General features: G+C 38.5%; 1 protein-coding gene and 1 long non-coding RNA gene across 3 annotated transcripts in view; both read right to left on the reverse strand.

Moving 5' to 3' along the window:
• The window catches only part of LOC133273976 (uncharacterized), a 929,536-nt gene that overhangs the window by 103,980 nt on the left and 804,799 nt on the right, over window positions 1–20,757 (reverse strand). The window lies entirely within an intron of this gene.
• The window catches only part of CNTNAP5 (contactin associated protein family member 5), a 299,193-nt gene that overhangs the window by 97,164 nt on the left and 181,272 nt on the right, over window positions 1–20,757 (reverse strand). For both annotated transcript variants that reach the window (XM_061462659.1, XM_061462576.1), the window contains exon 12: window positions 12,572–12,678. In XM_061462659.1, coding sequence (XP_061318643.1) covers window positions 12,572–12,678 — 107 coding nt within the window. The remainder of the gene's footprint in view (window positions 1–12,571; window positions 12,679–20,757) is intronic.

The following is a 20,757-nucleotide window of genomic DNA, read 5'->3' on the forward strand; positions in this document are numbered from 1 at the left end:
TGCTTCTTTACAGTTATTTGCCAACCGTATCCTGGGCTGCATCAAAAGGAGCGTGACCAGCAGGTCGAAAGAGGTGATCCTGCCCACTCTACTCTGCTCTTGTGAGACCTCACCTGGAGTATTGTGTGCAGTTCTGGTGTCCTCAACATAAAAAGGACATGGAACTGTTGGAACAAGTCCAGAGGAGGGCCACAAGGATGATCAGGGGACTGGAGCACCTCCCGTATGAAGATAGGCTGAGAAAGTTGGGGCTGTTCAGCCTGGAGAAGAGAAGGCTGCGTGGAGACCTCATAGCAGCCTTCCAGTATCTGAAGGGGGCCTATAGGGATGCTGGAGAGGGACTCTTCATTAGAGACTGTAGTGACAGGACAAGGGGTAATGGGTTAAAACTTAAACAGAGGAAGTTTAGATTGGATATAAGAAGGAAATTCTTTCCTGTTAGGGTGGTGAGGCACTGGAATGGGTTGCCTAGGGAGGTTGTGAATGCTCAAACCCTGGCAGTGTTCAAGGCCTTGGGTGATATGAGTTAGCGTAAGGTGTCTCTGCCCATGGCAGGGGGGTTGGAACTTGATCTTAAGGACCTTTCCAAACCTAACGATTCTATGATTCTATTCTATGATTTTATTAGCCTGATGTAGAAAGCACCGTAGGAGTCCAGAAGATCTCTACATTCCCCCTTTGCTAGCTGGCCAAAAGTACATATTAAATGCAAATCAAATAAGATCCCCAAACCAGAATCTTATCTTCAAATATTCACAACCTGCAGGGCTAACAGAGAATCCCACAGTCACCAAAGTGCTGACAAAAGCAACTGGGATATGGAGGGTCAAGAGAGAGACTGTAACAGACAATTAAGTAAGCAATCAAGGAATCACAGTTTGATCAATTTCCAAAGTTCTCAAACTGCAGTTCACTTAGTGAATTTGCTGTCATCATCATTACAGGACACTATCTTGTCTCATTAGGGAATATGTCAATTGCTTCCCCTGAATTGTTTGCTGAGTATTTTTGAAGACAAAGGATGGTGCAAGGGGTAGAGATATAAAACTAATATGTTGTCAGTGAACTGTCACAGCTAGAACTCAGTCGTCATCACAAATTTTTTCTTACTAGGTGTTTTACTTCTTCTTGATTGTCATTTTGGCTACAGCCCAGATTTACTTTTTTCAAATTACTAAGGAAAGATGTGAAGACTCAGCCATTAATAATGTGGTCAGATGCAAACAGAGATGATCACTCACCTTTAAAAGGCTCCTTTGTCATTGCAACTTTGGGAAAAAAGGCTATATAGAGCTAGAAATCAGGCTAGGGGTGCTCAGCTGGTATAAATCTGAAAGGATGCACAAGCTTCAGTGAAACTACAGTTATGTCTGCCTGGTATGTTTTCCTTTTGGTTATATGAGAATTCCAGCACTAAACACTAGGGAGTAGCAAAAGAAGTGGGAAAAGGCTACAAACCTCAAGCCCTAGCACATAAAACATACTCTAACTGTCATGACTTAGAGAAAAGGTGTTTTGGTGGACAGTTTATTTTGTAGCTGCAAGCTGAAAGTTTCACATCTGTGTATTAAGCATTTGGTACTGCATGCTTCTAGACTGTATGGGCCATTGCTTGTAGTCTGCCTTTTTTGCTATTTTATGCTGTATAATGCATGAATGAAAAAATGATATTTGTTTTGCAGTCAACTGACAGATGCCCCCACAGATGTTTCAAATGCACCATCCAGTCCAAGCTCTGTTCAATGCCTTTGCAGGCTGAGCTGATTGGTTTCAGAATAAAGTTATGCAATTCCATTTACTGAAAATGGCCCTCTTACTCTAGTGACAATGACTTGAAGCTGTCTTTATGGTTCAATGAAAGACAAGATCTCTTTGCAGTGACTTGTCTCTTTATGCAATCAGAAATATACAAAAGTAAAAAATAGATGAAAGGTCAGCTGCGACTGTTAAGACTCCAGAGCCTTAACTTTTAAAAGTGCCTTCATATTTATGTTCCTATTTTTTCCAGACTTCTCTGATACAGATGAAGATATGATCATTCTGGAAACAGTAGAAAAACCGTTACTGTAGTTGTCATGAAAGAGTCACCAACCATTCATGCATGCAATAGAACCTCACTTCCCACGTGAAATTATGGAACTGTTGACAAATGCATACATTTTAATGTCAAACAACATTTGCAGTAATTACATCTTTTTAATAAAGGAAATTTATTCATCAGTTCATTCCGAGTAGAGAACATAAACAATTTTCAAGCATTATTCTAAAATCAATAATGAACACACAAAAAATAGTGATTTTATTCCTTTCTGAGAAGCATTTTAGTGGTGTTTACACTTCCATTTCTTCAAGTTTGTTTTCAATTTTAAAATGTTCTCCAAAATTGGACCAGAGCAACAAAAATAATGTTCTTTATAGGCTGCTCATGCGAAGTTTGTTTTCTCATTAAAATGCTTCATTAAGCACTTTTTGAAAACATAATTTCAAAAATTAAACCTCTAAGTTGTCTTTTGTCTCAAAGAAGCAAGATCAGTTTTGCTTCTCTAACCCTCCCACATTTTTTTTTCGGACTAATTTTGATTTATGCCAGCTACTGAAGACAAAATGAGTTTTCCACCAACATTTGTTTCACTGAGTCAAAACCATAGAAAATCACAGTTTATGACTTTCAGATCGTGCTGTGCTTCTTCAGGCCCTTTTGAGAACAAGCTGCACTGCCATGCAGCAGTAGCACATCAGGTTCTGCCACCAAGTTCCTACAGGCAGTCAGAATGAAGCTCTTTGCTTCATGGAGTGGCATTATGCTAGGGCTCGACAGAAATAGATGTCAGTAGCACATATGAACCCATTCTCTCCCCCTGCAAGTATTACCTGAACCTCACAGTCGGGTATGGCAGGTAAAAGCATTAGGATAAACTACAGCACAAGGCAAAAGCCAAAGTGTAAAAGATGTCACATGGGAAGATTTTGGCTGGTGGGCTATTGCTGGTAACAGTGGCTATTCCAGGAAGTCAAACCAAGAAGCAGCATGAGTCCAAGGTCCCAGATTTAGTAAAGGGAAACTGGTCATCAGAAATATCTGTTTTACTTGGCCCCAGAGAGACTAGATGTCTTTTCTTCTCCTTCCCCCTTCCCCTCCTCCTTTCCCCCCAAATCACTTATAAGCTTGTACTGTCGTTTTTCCAGGGCTCTTTAAGGAGTTTTCTAAAGGCTATTGCTGTGTTTCACAAAGAAATTTAAAATACTCCCAGAGCTAGCTACCAAAACTGATGCAGCCTGAGAACCCCATTCTTCATACCAAGAGCTACTTCCCTAACCAATAGGATGAGCCGTGCTGATGGTGTCCAGGCATGTACAATACTGACAGAATTCAAGATGTCCATCTTCTAACAGACTCTTATAATCCTCTGTGAAATATGTATAACCCAGTTTCTCCCTCAGGTATCCCCTTCAAGCCTTAAGTATCTCAAATTAAACTAGCTCTTCAGATCAAGAACTCATCCCATCAGAGCATTCATATTGAACACTGCTTTACTCACTTTTCATAATGGCCTTCTTTTCTTTAGGTCTCATTTCTCATCGTCCCAGGTGCTTAAGAAAAGGTCTGTCAAACTTTGAGCAGCATTTACAAAATAAACACTTTATCCGCAGTCGGATCGACATCACACAGTTTTATAGGTTATAACTCCTGGGATATAAAGATTCATAAGCTCAAATATCAAAACTATGGATGTGAAACATACATTTCCCATATCAAGCCACAAAAACACTACATCCCTACAGAAGCATGCTAGCAAAATGATAAATACACACTTTGATTGATCAAGGTTCAAGCTATAGATCACTGATTCAGACTTCATTATCAGAAAGGCATCAAGAGATTTTAATGTCATTAAAATAACCCATTTTGACCTTTTGTGTAAAATCAACTATAGAATGTCATTTTCTAATTCCTGCATCAAAACCCTTACAGCTGGTCAGCTGAAGCATACGCAGTAGCTCTCTGTACCCTGCAGTCAGGTCCAACAGGGCTGGGGTCCCTCTTAGCTTGGCTCTGCAATTGAAACTTCAGCCTTGATTCCGTATGCTGCAGGCACCTGACAAATTTTAAAAATTAGCAGTTTCATCACTGTTCAGCTCTCTGAAGTATCTTGAACCTGTTAATCCAACTGTTTTAATTATAGTCCTTAAACCAGAAAATAATGTATGCCTGCTGTAGCTGAAATCTTTAACAGCATATGGCTGAGCACAAACATTTTCAACGTCATATGTCTGTTGTTTCCAATAAAACATCTTTTTATTCAGTTTTTCACTGATCAGCTGTTTACTGACATTTGTCTTTCAAACTTACTTTTACCCCAACCAGTTCATCTGCAGTCTCTGTTATAGCCTTCATTAAGGACAAGTTTACTGTTTCATTGTGGAGCTCCCTGGAAGATAAGCCTTTAGCTGGCCCGTTTCCCTGATTACTTAATGACTCTGATTCTTTTGCCCCCAAGTTCCTACCTTATAAAGCTTCTCTCTGTCACACCACTTTTTTTTTCAACTCCAGTGCTATTTTGGCTTTAAAAAAACAAACAAAAAACACCAAAAAACCCACCCTGTTCTTTGTGCAAAGACCTGAACTTCTGCAAATAAACCCCAGGGAGCAATATATTTAAAGCCCCCTCTCTTCAATGAATAAATGAAGTTGTTACTCACCCAGTAAGACACAACCCTTATATGTAAAACAGTGTTGGCTGTTGGGCTCAATGCAAAGGTTACAGTGATAATCAGGCTCCATTTTTACCGTTGGGAGACCAAGTAAGGCAAACCTCCCTCCCCTCTACCTAGAAGTACGTTACCAGCACAGATATGACCAAGAACATAAATGCCAAATCAAAACCAATTTCTTTGGGGGTTTTTTGTGTGTTCGTTTTTGTTTGTGGGTTTTTTTGGTGTTTTTTTTCTTTGTTTCTTTATTTGGTTGGTTGGTTTTGTTGTTTGTTTTTAGTTTGGTTTTTTTTTTTTTGTGTGTGTGTGTGTGTGGCTTTTGGTCTTTTTTTTTCTGGTTTTGGTTTGTATTATTTTTTATATCAGAGGAATCTGTCCTTTTCCAATTTAATGGGCACTAAGATAACTTTCCTCAAAAGTTAAAATTCATTAAAAGTAAACCTTAAAATCACCTGCATTTCTTTTCTGTACTTCCAATTACTTTGGAAATTGAGCATACGCTTTTTATTCCAAATACTCTGAGCTGGAGACTCAGACTTTGAACTACACTAGTTGTGATTACCAAAATGAATCCTGTAGGATTGCTGTTTCTAGGTTGGATTCTCATAATCTAATAAAAATAGCTGATAATCTTAAATTTCTCAGAGGAAGATAACATTTTACAGTGATATAATAAATAAAATACGTTAAAAAGCCCTAAAGATCTTTACATCTTGATTTTATTGAGAGGTGCTGACACTGTCCACTCCCTAGCTAAAACAGAGCAGCAAGATGCATGTTGCTTTTACTGCCTTTAACAATTCATTAAAATTCGTAGTCAGAATATTTACCACCAGGTCATTTGGGACTCATTTCATTGCTTTGTAATTCTTTGCACCTCAGACAGAAAGAGCAGTAATAATCCCTATAATAATAATTATTAATACAGTGTCTTCTGAGGTTAAATCTTAGGTACTGGTTAGACTGGAAAGGCCAGTGAGAAGTGGTGATTCTGTCAGGATCTGCAGCCAGCTGTGGACTGCCCTTGGACAAACTGCAATGCACAAATGCTGACACAGACCAAATTAAGCATTCTCACTAAAATGCTCAGAGCTCCTGAAGGCAGATTGGACATGACTGTTTCACCCTGTGCTTGTATACCTCAGGCCTGACAGATTTGTTCTTACAGATTTGGAGTACAGATTTCTCTAAATAACAAATAAAGAACTATGCAATGGGAGGTTTCTTCTTCTCGTTCCAATAGCAGAGGGATTAGTACAGGCAATGAACTCTGGGAATGATTGTCATTCTCACCCTTATAATACAATTGTCTTGTTAAATGCCAGAAAATGAAATCTGTACTCTTGAAAACTGGATTTTGACAGCTCTGCTGTTGACAGACTAACGCAGTCTCTACTGTGATGTGTCTGGATGACAGATGGCTTATTTTCCCTTTTCAAAATATGGATTTACTCATCTGATAAAGAATGAATTATTTCCATAGATAGATTTAAAATTACTTTTACAACAATGTCACCTAAATGTATATTTGGGAGGAATCCTTCCATTACACACGAGGATTAGACAATTTGCTACCATCCATGCTAAGACTCCCCCTGGTTGAGGTATGAAAGGTCATGTCAGCAGGTCCTCCCCTGTCACTTTCCTGCTGAGATTTGAAGGCAACTGTGTCAGTCATATACCCCAGTGGCCCCTGTCTGGTGCTTATGCAGGGTGACCTGCAAGTCCTGCTGCTGCAAGAAAGCAGTCAAGGAAACCTACACCATTTTAAGAACAATGCTGGAGGGAAAAGAGAAATCAAAGACTAGAAGGACACAGTGTAAAGCATGGTATTTCAGCATGGCTCTTGAAAGTACTGGCGTCCCTGTGGTGATGCTCACACCTGATGCAGTCAGGGTTCAAACAGGATTGAGCTAGTCCCACACTTACTTTGTTCTGCAGTAAATTCCCAAAGAGGAATATTCTTGTGTTATTCATAAGGAAATGTTGATCAAAGGGAAAAACTTTTTTTAAACAAACGCCGCTGAGAAATGCAGATGTACAATTTACAGATACACAAACTGAAGGGCAAGTATTAATAAGACAGTAATTTATTACAAAACAGACAATGAAAATTCATATCCCAGCAACATGGTGAACAAAAATATGCAGGAACACTAAGTACTGAAAGCTTGATATGAATATTAAATGTGTTCTGTTTTGTCAAAGAGCACCAACGTGTTTAAATACACATGAAAAAATCTTATTCCATGAATCTCAGAGGAAAATTGACTACTCAGGACATGCAAATTACATGACTAGACTCACTGTTAGACATCTTGCAGCCTGAAACTCTCTGAACCTCATTTATGCAGCCAGCAAACTGCATGCACACACATCTCCCCACCTCGGAACACGACAGAATCACCGAATCCATGGCTGGCACTTTAAGATGCAGCTCCAGTACTGCTAACGATCTGGCTGAAGCAATATTAAGCTTTTCAGATCAAAAGTGATATATGCAGTAAGCATATTAATATTAAAAAAATAGATTTTCAAAGCCTGAAGTTAAGTTTATGTCATATCAACAACTATATGACATTTCCATTATTGGATGGATCTTTCCTCCAGCAATTACCCAGGCCAATAAGACACATGCCTGTATGTGCAAGATAGATCACACGCAAAAGCAAATATCCAGAATTAAATTACATTCTGTTAATTATCACCTTGCAAAGCTTTGGGACATGTTGACATCCCCAGAATAAACCCATTATTTTATATATCTCATCATCTTTTATGTACGTTCAGCACTCTTCACAATAAAATAGTACACCCAAGACTAAAGGCCATCTGAAAACTATCATGTATAAAAATAATAGAAATACAGAAGGGAAAGACGAGGCTTTCTAAGAGACTAACATAACTCATAGAAAGAGGAGATTACTAACCATTGCCTTGCAATAAAGTTATAGCATTCTGTATCTCAGGGCCATTTTACACTGGTGAGTGTAAGGAGAATTAATAGTATGAGAGAGATGACTATGCAGGTTTTAAACTATGACCTTCCAATTTAAAATATTTTGTATATATATACACCTGTAACTTTTGTTTCCCTCTGTTTCTCTCTCTCTCTCTCTCTCCCACCCTATAATTCTGATCTAGCTTCAGTTCCCTATTGTATGTCTAAGCTAAGACAACTTCCCTCTATAGATGACAGACATTGGTATGTTTCAGAGGTGGCCCACAAACTTACCTTGGACAACCTATCTCACAGTGATATTAGTCAAGTTCTGAAAACAGCTCACACTCTGTTATGCACAGAAAGCAAGCACACCACTATCTTAGATTAGATGTCACAGTATCAGGCAGCAAAAACAGATGAGCTGAATCCCACCCAGGCCTTTTTCCCAAGCTGTGTACTAACATCAGTGCTTCTATCTAAAAGAGGAAAACAGAAAACAAACACTACATTATTATCTATTTTGCTATGGTTCACACAGGTGATCACATAAAAGATGCTCTCTTATCTCTCTGGATTAGACCAGACTACTGCAATACCTGATGGATCAGTAAACTACCCACCACACTGTAGAAATGGGGAAAGTATTGATTGTTAAAAGGGCTTCAGCTGAGCTAATCTTTCAACTTATATAAATGCAAGCTGTGTGAAACACATTTAAAAGACAAACCAAAATCAAACCCATGCATTTGACAGAACTGAAATAATATTGTGTTCTCAAAGCACTGTCTCAGCTACAGAGCAGCTCAAGTAGTGGTAAGCAAATAACAGTTTTAAAGGAAAGAATCCATAGTGTTTCAGTACACAATATAGATCACATACAATATACCTGCAAATTGGATCCTTTTCCCAACAGAGGTGGAGAAACTAAGGCACAACAAAACCCATACATGAGCAAAAGCAACTCACCTACCATTGACTTAATATCCTGCCGGGTTATTTCATGACTCCTTGTTTTCCCAAACTGTGGGCAGTGAACACCCCACCCAGAGACAGTGAGCACACATTCTATATTTTCATCAAATGGAAGTGCAAGGCACTAGCATATGTTTTGGAGTTTCACAGCTACAGTTAGTAGAGTGATGAAAGCACAATTGCTAATCAGGACTGTGACTAGCCAGCAAGATGTGAATTGCACTGGAAGCTGGAATGATGAGAGTTAAATTCAAATCCTCATTCCACATTGGAAGAAAAAAAACACCAAAAAAACAAAACACAAAACATACCAAAGGTCAAAACAAACAAAAACAAAACAAAAAAGACTTGGAAGGTACTGATAATATTGCACATGCGGGAGCTTGCAAAGGAGGATCACCTGTCATCAGAGAAATGGACTTATGCATCAGGCAATAAGCTTTGCAAGCAAGAAACAACCTGTCTAGAAAACATTCAGACTCTTCCCATATGTTACTGAAACCCAGAAAACACCAGTGGGTTTTACCAGTATTCTACCTGTATTTACAGCTAAACTCAGAGAAGAGGAAGAGAACATAAGCAGAACCAGATGAGACTGCAGTTCATGAAACTTGTCTGCCACAGAATAGCTATTTAATAGGACATAAGCCTACACCTTTTCAGTGATGGAACCTCATTTGGATCATGTAGATAGTCACAACTCCTGTAACAGTTTAAGACCTTTCAGGACAGGAAGGGATTTTGAATGAACAGGAAAATACCTGAGGTTTGCAGAAAATCAACTGCCTTTAGGAAGATTATATTAAGGCCATGTCTAGACTCAGCTATTTCTTCGTACGTGTCTTGAGATGTGCACTTTTGCTTCACTTGCATGTCTTGAATTTCAACTATACCCACTTTTGGTCATGACAGACAATCTTGTCCCACATATCTGACATGGTCATGCAAACACCTCAGCTACGCCTTCTATCAACTTACTATTCTGCCCTATTTCCCCTCTGTTGCACTAAATGCAAACTATTTATCTTTGTTTCTCACGGCATATTTCCAACCTATCTACCTGTCATGACTGGCATTTGCCCTGTCAAAAATGTCAAACTCCTCTGGCCATGGCCTTATATTTGTCAAACCAGCACATAATTGCTTTCTCTTATGTCACTCTTTCATACCTGCAAACATTCAATTTCTTCCTCCTTTTAATCTCTACTCTTGACTTTTTGCCTACAAGAAAACCTAGCAATAATTATGTACCTGGTAGACTGAAAATGCCACCTGTGATGCTAATGAAGACTTTCTGGCTCTCCATCACCTGCACTAGCGTGTTTTTTTCCCTCAAAAATTTAACTACAAACTCTCTGGAGAGCTGATAGTCTATACTGTTACCTGTTCTTGACAGTGGGATTCAGTGTGGTCCATGAATATTTGCGAAGAAACCAGTAAGACTGCTTATGTATCAACCTCAAAATGCACTTTAACATATTACAGATGATAGTAAGGTAAGGACAATGTCTCTTCAGATTTCAGTTCTTTAAATGGTAAGGTCTCTCAGTCTAAGCTGGTAAAACATAAAACAATTAATTCTTATTTGCAAATGCATGTCCTGCAGTTCTTCATGAAAGAATGACAAAGATTGGGTCTTTTATGTTGTTCAACCAGTGACACCCACCTCTTACAAACACCAAAAGAGGCAAAATCAACACTAATGCAACACAGAAACAAAATCCATGACACTGAAACTATTCACACTATGTGTGACTTGCAGCAGATTGCCAGTTAAATCTTTCCACTGTTGCCGTATGGACTTGTGTCTGAAGGGCAGTTTAATAAAAGAAATAGCTTCTCCAAAGTAATACAAGTTCAATTTCAGGCTTGTCAGCCTCAGTCTTCTAGCAAAAATCAAAATCTGTTGAGATAATGTTTCAGACCTTAAGAAATTAGATGTTTTACTTTGATAGAACTACATGGAATTACAATTTCATGATTGGAAGAGTTGCCTGTACACTAAGGATATTCAAGAGTTATGCTGTGATCAGATCTGCAGCTTTCATCCACCTGCTACAAGGTACTTCTGTACATCAGTCACTATCATCTGAAAGTGATTACATCTCCTGTTCTGCAGGTTTCTAATTGACAGCCTGCATTTACCCACTGGCTTTGAAATGGCTTCACTGCACATTTCAAGCACATGAATGCATCTCTCCAGACTAATGTTGCTGGTTATCAGCATCGCTTGGCTTACAGGGCATCTGGCTCTACAATCTAGCTGGAATCAAATTAGATGCTGATAATATGTTTGTAAATAAACTGAGCAGCTGAATAGCTGTGCATGCATGCACAGCTTGATCTGCTGGAAAATCTTAACACAAGATCTTCCTAAGAAACTTTTTGGAATAGTTTTTACACATCAGTGAACCTTAAATATCTATAGCTGTGTATGTGCCTTTGAGAGCGCAGACTCAAGTTCACAGAACCGGGAGGACGGACTAGATCCATGCAAATGTCTATGAGGAAAACTGGTCATGAACCAATCCTCTGCAGTAATGAGATGCTCCTCCTTGGAGCACCAGACACACTGAGCTGGCACAGACATAATGAGCCTCAGGCCCCGAGCTAATACAACAACGTAGATATAGCTTAGAGTCTAGTGTCCCTAATCACCTTTAACAGTTAACAGCCACAGGTCTCTTCCTTCCCCAAGGAGCCTTCCCCTTCTCACCAACCTATTTGGCCATCTAGTTTTGTATCAAAAACATCAGCTGGTGTAAATACACTGCTATGCCCTCAATCACTGCATGCAGTCTGGGTTGGGGATTTTGAAGAACGGTGATGCCTTTGCAGCAACAAAAGCATTAGACAAAAGGTTAAACTGTCTTTTCAAAACTATGAACTCAGCATTTTAATTCCCATCTTGTGTGTGGCTTGGCATGAATTCAGCACTAAACTTTTAGCTTCCTTTGTTCTTACAATGTAGGGTTCAGGTGACAGATCTATGAATAGACCTCTCAACAGCCTCCCCTGTCAGCTGCAGACCCCACACCACAAATGATTTCACTGTTAATTAGTAAACCATTAAAGCCTTCAGAATTACAGTGTGGTTGCCAATATTCTCAGCTTCAAACCACTAAGTACCTTTTCTTCTCTTCTGCTTTTTAGCTTAGCAGGGCAAAAAATGGATTTCTCACTAATCTTTTCCTATCTGTGGTCTGAGTGCTCATCAAACACCTGGAGTGGGTGTAGTTGTATTCCTGGAATTGTTCTTGCTCACTCTATTTTTCTTTTTATTTCCAGTGACAGAACAGTAAGTTTAACTTCATTTGCTAACTGTTTTCCATTTTAGTCAGCTGTATGAACAGGTTTTATTTTGGCTTCCCCTTTCTGTTTTTTATTAAAATTCACAGCATGCTGTGCTTCTACCATTTGATATTTGTTGCTTTTAAACCCTTAAAACATTGTATTCCTTTTGCTGTGGGTTTCAGCAGCTGCATGCTTCATGTACTGCCACTGTTTCAGATTCTGTATCAGCAAAATTCCAAAATCATGAGTTGTTGAAAACTGGATTCTTGCAAAATGAACTTTTGGATAACCTAAAAGCAAAGGAGCCCATGGTGCCAAAATTGATGTAGAACCCAAATACAGCTAAGCCCACCTAAATGTCTTATGAGTAATGTGTCTACCATGTACAGGTAATATTAATGAATTTAAGATTCTCCAAATCAATGAGAGAAAAAATTGTTGAAAATTACTTAAAATAATCTGATTCTTTTCTTCAAAAAACGCAAATGGATTTCTGTGCATTCCCAACACAGTTATTGACTGGTTTGAATCATGTCAGGACATGCTACATCCTATGATATGATATAAGACATCTTACAAAGCTCTAGTTTATGTGCAACTTGACATACCAGCTGTAGTAGAAAACACTGTATGTGTGGGTTTACTTACAATTATGACAGGTTTCTCCCATGTAGCCTGTATCATTACAATCGCAGTAAAAGGTGGTCCAGGACTGAGAGCATTTTCCCCCATGTTCACAGTAGTTGGGTAAACATCTAATTGGAGACAGTTTTAAAAAAATGAAATTAATGTGCTGGAAAAAATAATTATAAAACTGTCTTAACTCCTCACTCAGGCAAGAGTTTCCCATGGCTGAATCACTGTATAACACCTGACATAATTACATGTTCCTCTGATCTATGATTCACTTCAAATACAAGCACTGAAGCCAACAACATTTAATGTATCCAGCAAGTAGGTAAAGATTACTCTGAAAAAAACATTCCACTTGTCCTCCATTTGCTAGCAATTAAAGTGTCACAAACTTAGCAGGCACAGAAAAGGACAAGTAACGTGAAAATTACATTGAAATCTTGTTTCACAGGAGAATCCCCTGTTCTTTGATTAAACAGGCATCATTGTTATCAAAATTAGGCTGAGTTACATTTGTGGTAACACAAACAGCATGAAAATATCAGAAGTGAGAGGAAAAATATGCTTCAATTATGAATTCTGTACTCTCTTCTTTCTCTCATTTTAGTCACTATGCCTCTAAAGTACTACTGTGAAGCAAATTATTAAAAGAAGAAAGAGGCACAATAGCATGCAGCTTAGGAAGTGAACAGAAACAAAAGCTGTGGGAGATAAATTCAATATCCAGGACAAGAAGTAAATCCTGATCTGAAATACACTGGTGTAAATACGGGCAGTGCAATGGAGTTACATCATCCACCAGGGATGGTTTCATTTTTTCCTTTTTCTGTCCTTCTTCCCCCCTCCCACTTACGGTATATTAGATATTCTCTTTTATACTGCATGTTTGGCTTTTAAAAAACGAATAAATTGTTTATACCACTGATTCAATTCTGATCAGTGGGTGGATAGAAAAAAGGCAATCAATTTCTCTCTTGCACCCCAGCATTCCATTAAGGTGTGCTTTGCTGTAAATTGAGCTTCAAACCCTTTTTACAGCCCAGATGTTTCAATGGTATTAGTAGTGAAGTCACTGATGCTACCTAGATTTGTATGAGCTGAGGACATGATTTTGTTGTTGCTCATCTCATCTTTAGGAAATGTTTTTGCATGTTTCCTGGGTTCAGCTGTAATAGTTATTTTTCTCCTTCTTGGTAGCTAGTGCAGTGCCATGTTACCAGCTGGGCTTAAACCATGACAGCATGTAAGTGTGCATACTGCCTTTAACTGTGGCTTTCAGTCTGTTTCTTTTAGAATCTGTACAATTAAAACACATTTTATGCATGCAAGCAGAAAACCTGTATGTCAGTAAAGACCACCATCTCCACCAGTCTCCCAAGCCCTACCAGCCAAGCATTCATCAACTTACCTGAGTCCAAGGCTGTTCAGAGCTGCCAAACAATGACAACCTAAAAAAACCTGTTTACGCACATAGAGGCCTATCAGACTCACCTCTTGTCCTCAACGTGCAGTATGCAAGTATGTGCATACATACATATACTTGTCTAAGTGTGAGTCTGAGATTCATTCTAGAAGTCAGGTTTACTTTATCACAATTTATACCATCATACATCAAATTATGAAGATAACATAAAATATTAATATGAAAGATTCATTATTTTATTATTATACTTACTCCATTATTATAGTAATTATTTATTATTCACACACCAGAGACATAAGGAATTTGAGAACAAAGTATGTTATTTATAACTATCTGTAACATCTTTAGAAACACCTATAAGATATATTGGTCGTATAAAAATGGTTGCCATGGCTTCTATTAATCACAGGGCTCAAATACAAAATAAGGAAAGTGAATGGGAAACACATGCCTGGTTTTCCAGCTCACCAGGGAGCTTTTTTTTAGTGCTGTGGAGAACACAGAAGCACAGAAGCACAGAATGGTTGGAGTTGGAAGGGACATCTGAAGATCATCTAGTCCACTCCCACCGCCACCTCCCACCTGACAAAGCAGGTTCACCTAGAGCAGGTTACGCAGGAATGCATCCAGGTGGGTTTTGAATATATCCAGAGAGTCCACAACCTCCCTGGGCAACCTGTTCCAGTGCTCTGCCACCTTCAAAGTAAAGTTCTTCCTTATGTTCAGTTGGAACTTCCTGTGTTTCTGTTTGTGCCTATTGCCCTGTATATCCTGCTGCTGGGGATCACCGAAAAGAGTGTGGTCCCATCCTCTTCACACCCACACTTAAGATATTTGTATGTATTGATCAGATCCCCTCTCAGTCTCCTCCATGCTCAAGAGGCCTAGCTCTCTAGCCTTTCCTCTTAAGAAAGACGCTCCCGTTCCCTAATGCATAACCCTCCACTGGACCCTCTCCAGTTGCTCTTTGTCTTTCTTGAACTGTGAAGCACATAACTGAATGCAATACTTCAGGTGAGGCTTCAGCAGGGCAGAGCAGAGGGGGTGGATTACCTCTCTTGACCTGCCGGCCACGCTGCTCCTGATGTATCCCAGTATACCATTGGCCTTGTTGGACACAAAGGCACATTGCTGGCTCATGGTTAACTTGCTGTCCACCAGGACTGCCAGGTCCTTCTCTGCAGAGCTACTTTCTAGCAGATCAATCCCTAACCTGTACTGGTATATGGGGTTATTCTTCCCTAGATGTAGGACCCTACACTTGCCTTTATCAACTTCATTAGATTACTCTATGCACAATCCTTAGCCTGTCCAGGTCTCACTGAATGGCAGCACAGCCTTCTGGTGTATCAGTCACTCAGTTTTGTATCATTAGCAAACTTCTTGAGGGTACACTCTGTCCCTTCATCCAGATCATTGATGAGTAAGTTGAACAAGACTGGACCCAATACTGTCCCATTGGAAGTACCTTTTAATGGTATGCTGGGAAATAATCTAACAGAGCCTAACACCTGGCTGGTACAGTGACAGCCTAGCCAGACCCTCTGCCATTACACCTTCCCTTGGCAATGGTGAAGAGATTAGAGGCTTTGGGTTGATGCTGAAGAAAGCAAAAGCAGCCTCTGATCTGAACCATCTGTACTCTGCAGGACTATGCCAGCTCCCTTGATCTAGCAACTCCCCAACAGCTTCTTCCTAAAGGCTGCAGGAGAAGCACAGTGTTTCAACAGCTCTGCAATGACATACATTAAATTTGTCTGTAAGAGCAGATTTGTTCAAATTTGTGCTTTGGTCATGCCTGCCCTTGCCCTCAGAGTATTGCTTCTACCTGCTATTTGGTGACAAACGTTCATTTATGTCCCCAGTACAACAGAGTAGTTACAGTAGTAGTTACATTCACATCACAGGGTGCTGGCAACAAGAAATACCTGATGGTAATAAAACTCTTTAAATGGGTAAAAAGAACAGTACTATGTTATTGTCATAATTTACATCATCAGTGTAATGGACAAATATGCTTTTTGCCTATTTTAAGCTATGTTTTCTTAATTAACCCAATGCAGTAGAGCCAATTACTAGTCATTTGTGGTTTGCCAAAAGGCCTCCGTCAGAGGCTTAGCCATGTTTATTCCCTCAAAAGTTTTCTTTTAAAGGCTTTACAAAGTTGAAGGTTGCTTTTCAATTCTACTTGTCTTACAAACGCAGACATTTTTTCTTCCACCAACAGTGCACAAAACTCAAGTCAAACTAGCCATGTAAGCTTTTAATGACATTTATAAATTCAGGATTAAGCCTTTTTTCTTCCTTAATCTGTTTGCTTTAATTAGCACCAACCACATTGATCTTGGTTTTGGTCAGGTAACTAGCCCTTCTAAGAGCTTACGAAACAAATTTCTTTGCAACTCTAATCATTACCATAATCCCATTCTTGCTGAACAGTTGTGTCTTCATTATAAAATTTATCCTAATTGTCAGAGAACTCAAAATTAAGAAATAGCTACAATTAAAATTAACCAAGACATAGATAAATCTTCTAATAGATAGATAAATAGAACATAGATAAATGTTCTATTTGCTAACTGTCCTGGATCCTCATGTTGAAGGATTTAAATAGATATAATTTAAAATTAATATTTGCATCCTAGTAGAATCAAGCAATTTTAGCAAAAAATGCAGTGGTATCTTAGAAGATTTCATAGACAAAAATTTGCAGCAGGCAGTCCCTGACCTATTTGGAATTGAAATGAACAAACAGATCAACTCATTTTTTGTGAGTATCATAAATGGGACACTTACAAATTTAATGATTTGCCTAAGACAGTTTGTGACAGACCAGGGACTCTGATCTTCCAGATTCCAGATTAATTCATAGAATATATCATGGTGAATGAGTCTTATAAAAAAATAAGTGAAGCAAATAAAATTTTCCCTCCACTGGCCACGCTGGAAAACACACACCTTAGCCATTCATCTAAGTGAGCAATATGCAGAGCCTGCACAAAAGCATTCACTGTCCTTAGATAAAACATTCACCTCCAAAACTGTATGTGTGCTTCCTCTGAATTCAAAGGACAAACTGCATAGGCATTAGAGTGCAAAATTTGGCCTTTTGATAGGAATGATGAAGAAATAACAATGGCAAAATTATTTGAGTGGGAAGGCTGAAGGAGTTCTACACATTTGATGTTACACTTGACTGGAAATAAACCTGGCACTTTCAATAAGTACCTCTCAGGTATCACTACAGTCGGCACAACACATTCTGCCTGCACCACTCCTTAGTCTTCCTAAACAAAGAGGAGAAAAAAACCCAAAAAAACCCAACTATTCAGAGAATAGCATGCACCTCCTCAATATTAAGACTGTCAATATACATCATTCTGAGACAATCACTAAGTCCCTAAAACCCAACAATGCCATAACAAGAAAACACAAAACATTTATACATTTTCTGATCAAGAAAGTGTTTGTCTGAGCTTATCTCAAATTCATTTTATTTCATCATATTTTCCTGCTTATGGGCTGCAGCTATTTAATGTATAATTAACAAAACATAACATTTACAGCAATGACTTCATATATGTATGATGAAACTCATAGTGTTACAGGCCTACACTTCAATAAAATGTCTTTGCACTAAATTCAATAGATTGAGGCCAGTTGCAACAGTGTGGATTTTGGCCCTGCTCTGCTGAACTGTAAACCAGTGAAATTCCTTGACAAAGGTTACTTTGGATACAAGAAATGGGTTCAAGGGGAGACCAAGCAAATGCTTAGAAGAGAAATCCACCAATGTTATGACACTGACAACGTGTAACTACTTTAGGGATTTACCAAGTGGAAAAAAAATTAAGATCAGAGAGCTTTAGAAAAGAAAGTACCACAGAAGCATATCCCACTTTTATTTTGCCTTGCATGTCTGTGGCAAAATAATGGGCTAGATCTCCTTAACTATAGAGGAAAAAAAAAAAAAAAAAAGAGAACTTCCAGAATGAGAGGAAGGAAGGGAGAAAGAGTGAGTAATGTTAACACTCTCCAGATCTTTGGTATTCCTCAACACACGTTCTCTCCTCACCAGCACACCTCCCAAATTCTCCCTTGCAACTTTAGAAAACTCTCTTGCAATTTTTTAAAAGGTGGTGTGGCATACTTTAGTTTGTTGTTTTTTTTTTTTTAAACCATCCATATTTTCTTCCCTAAATCTATTATGTTATGAGAAGTCATGGAATACAAACAGAACAAGAGCAATGTGAATAAACACATTTTTTCCTTTCCATGCTGGAAATCATTTACATTATCACATTGAACGGATGTAAAAGAAATCTAAAGAAAACAAAACCGGCATTTTTTGTAATTCTAATAATTTGTCACAAATTCCAGGTTTTCTTCTTTCTGAGATTTGCAAAACTTGATGACTGAACTTCTAAAACATATTATTATTTCCATTGTTGGCCACCTTGATTCTCAGACTGCACTTTTATACCATTGTGAGACCAGCATTTAGAAGATCTGAACATTGGTGCCAATTGCCCTCAGGAAAGAACTGTCGGAGAAGGTTGTGCTGGAACTGGCACAAGTGAAGGGAAAAGAGGCTGCTACTTATGAGTTAGATAAAAGGCTTTTTTTTTTAAGGTTTGATTGCTTTGTTCTTAGAACACCTACATTTTTAATAGAGGCAAATGTGCTGACAGTTTGTCTTGGCATCAGCAAAAAGGATTTTATATAAATAAATCTGAAAATGAAAAATAGGAAACAAATAAACCGTCCTGTACAGACAGCTGTTTCATTTAGAATCCATCATTTTACAAAGCAAAAGCAGAAAAGCCATTTGCAAAACCAAAACAAACAAACAATGACAGGGTATTATATCCCACATACATCCCTGTAGTTGGCTTTTAATATACAATGGGGGTTGCAAAATGTATGGGGTGCACATCCCATACATTTTGACTCTAAAGGAATAGCAACAGAATCATAGAATATTTAGGGTTGGAAAGGACCTTAAGATCATCTAGTTCCAACCTCCCTGCCAATGGGGGTGAACTCTATTGAGATGCTCTCCCAGAAACTGAATTCCGTATTCAAGGTGGATTCTAAAAGTTGGGTCACTTAAGTATCCCCCTATCAAACTTGAAGCCACCATCTTTCTTCACATTCTTTCAGGGCAAAATCCCCTCTCCAGCACTAGTGGGAAGTCCCTCCACTCTTTATCAAAGACAAACTCCATCATTCTTCCTCATGTACAAATCATTGCAGTTACAGGAAGGAGTTAATCCTGCTCAAACCCCTTACAGCATTTACTAAACACATTTCAAATGACCAGATCAGCACTGCTCTGCAGTGGCATCAGGTAAATGAGATTTAAATTCAGCACCAATTTCTTGCTTCAAGTGAAAATAAATACAACTAACTAACTTATCTGGAAAAGAACAAGTCTAAATTAAGGCACAATCTTCCTCAAAATCAGATGTGGCGATGTGAGTGTGGCAGATGAATCTGAAGAAACTGTACTTTGTTCTGAAACACAGTATTTCTACAGACCAAGTGCACCCTTCGTGGTCGTTGAATCATTTTTTGCAGCTGGTCTTGCATGTATGAAACAAATTCAGGGAAAACAAAAAGCCTTAAAAATAATGCAGGGCAGGCAAAACCAGTTTCTGGCAATCTCCAAATAAGCTGAGCATTCCCTTTCATTCACATGAAAGAAACATAGAGAACAGAAAACTCCTCACTCTTCAGTGTTAGCATCTTCCACTGTAGCTGCCTATTTTTACATAGACTTTGTTCTGTACAAATGTATCCTTGTTTTATAACTACCACAGAGCAAGCTCATCTGACAGTGCAAAGATCATATACCAGTTCAAGAGCAGAGAATTCTTCTAACTGTTTTATTACACTTGTTAGCTGGCCCTTAAGCTATCAGAGAGAAAAGGTCTGTCATTTCCTGCAGTATCCAACTACATTTAATCATTAAAATAGATACATGAAGACTGGGGGAGTTCTTCAGAACTGCAGGGATTTTAATTCCAACACCTAGGTTTTGGGTGGGCTGGTTCTGAATTTTTTAAATCTTGCCCAGTTTTTCTATATCCTACCCCTCCACCCTGAAACTTGGGTGGTATTGAAGGGGTTTCCAAGACTTGCACTCCAAAATGAGCTATCTGCGATGGTTTAATTATATTAGTTAGCATGCCTAATTTGTTATGTAGGTGCATAATTTTAGGAAGAACCCAAGTGGTTCTTCGACTCTCACAGAACATCATGTATTCTATTTCTAATACTACTTTTTTCCACTGTATATTGATCTTTACAAGGGATTAAGCCATTAAAATACTTTTTTTTCACCTTTTCCTTCCATGCCATGTAACATAAATTAGGCTTAAGATATTTTCCCCTTTCCATTTCCATATCATGATTTCCAGTGTTCTGCTTTGTTTTTAGCATAAAGAAATAGGAAAAAGATACATTCTGTAAGGACAATGTGATGGAAGAGGCATTTCTATCAATGTTGTAATTTTTGCTATAAAAACACAAAGCAAATTATCAGGGTTTTACAAAGTACCAACACAAGCATGAGAAAAGGAAAATTTTGAAAACCTGTCCATGATTTCCTTAATTAAAATAGAAACTGAAAGGAAACATGATGCTTCAGTGTTCCCTGTACTATTTATAAACATGTCCACCAAAGTCTACATTTGACAACAGGCAAGAGACAAAAGGTGAGTGGGAAAAGAGTCACTCACAGGACTGAATTGATCCTTTTAAGGTGACACAAAAA

The sequence above is a fragment of the Pezoporus flaviventris genome, unplaced genomic scaffold (genome assembly GCF_033815535.1).
Source record: "Pezoporus flaviventris isolate CSIRO_AGI_PZ_B2104156 unplaced genomic scaffold, CSIRO_AGI_Pfla_v1 ptg000001l, whole genome shotgun sequence".
In the NCBI taxonomy this organism is placed as follows: Eukaryota; Metazoa; Chordata; class Aves; order Psittaciformes; family Psittacidae; genus Pezoporus; species Pezoporus flaviventris.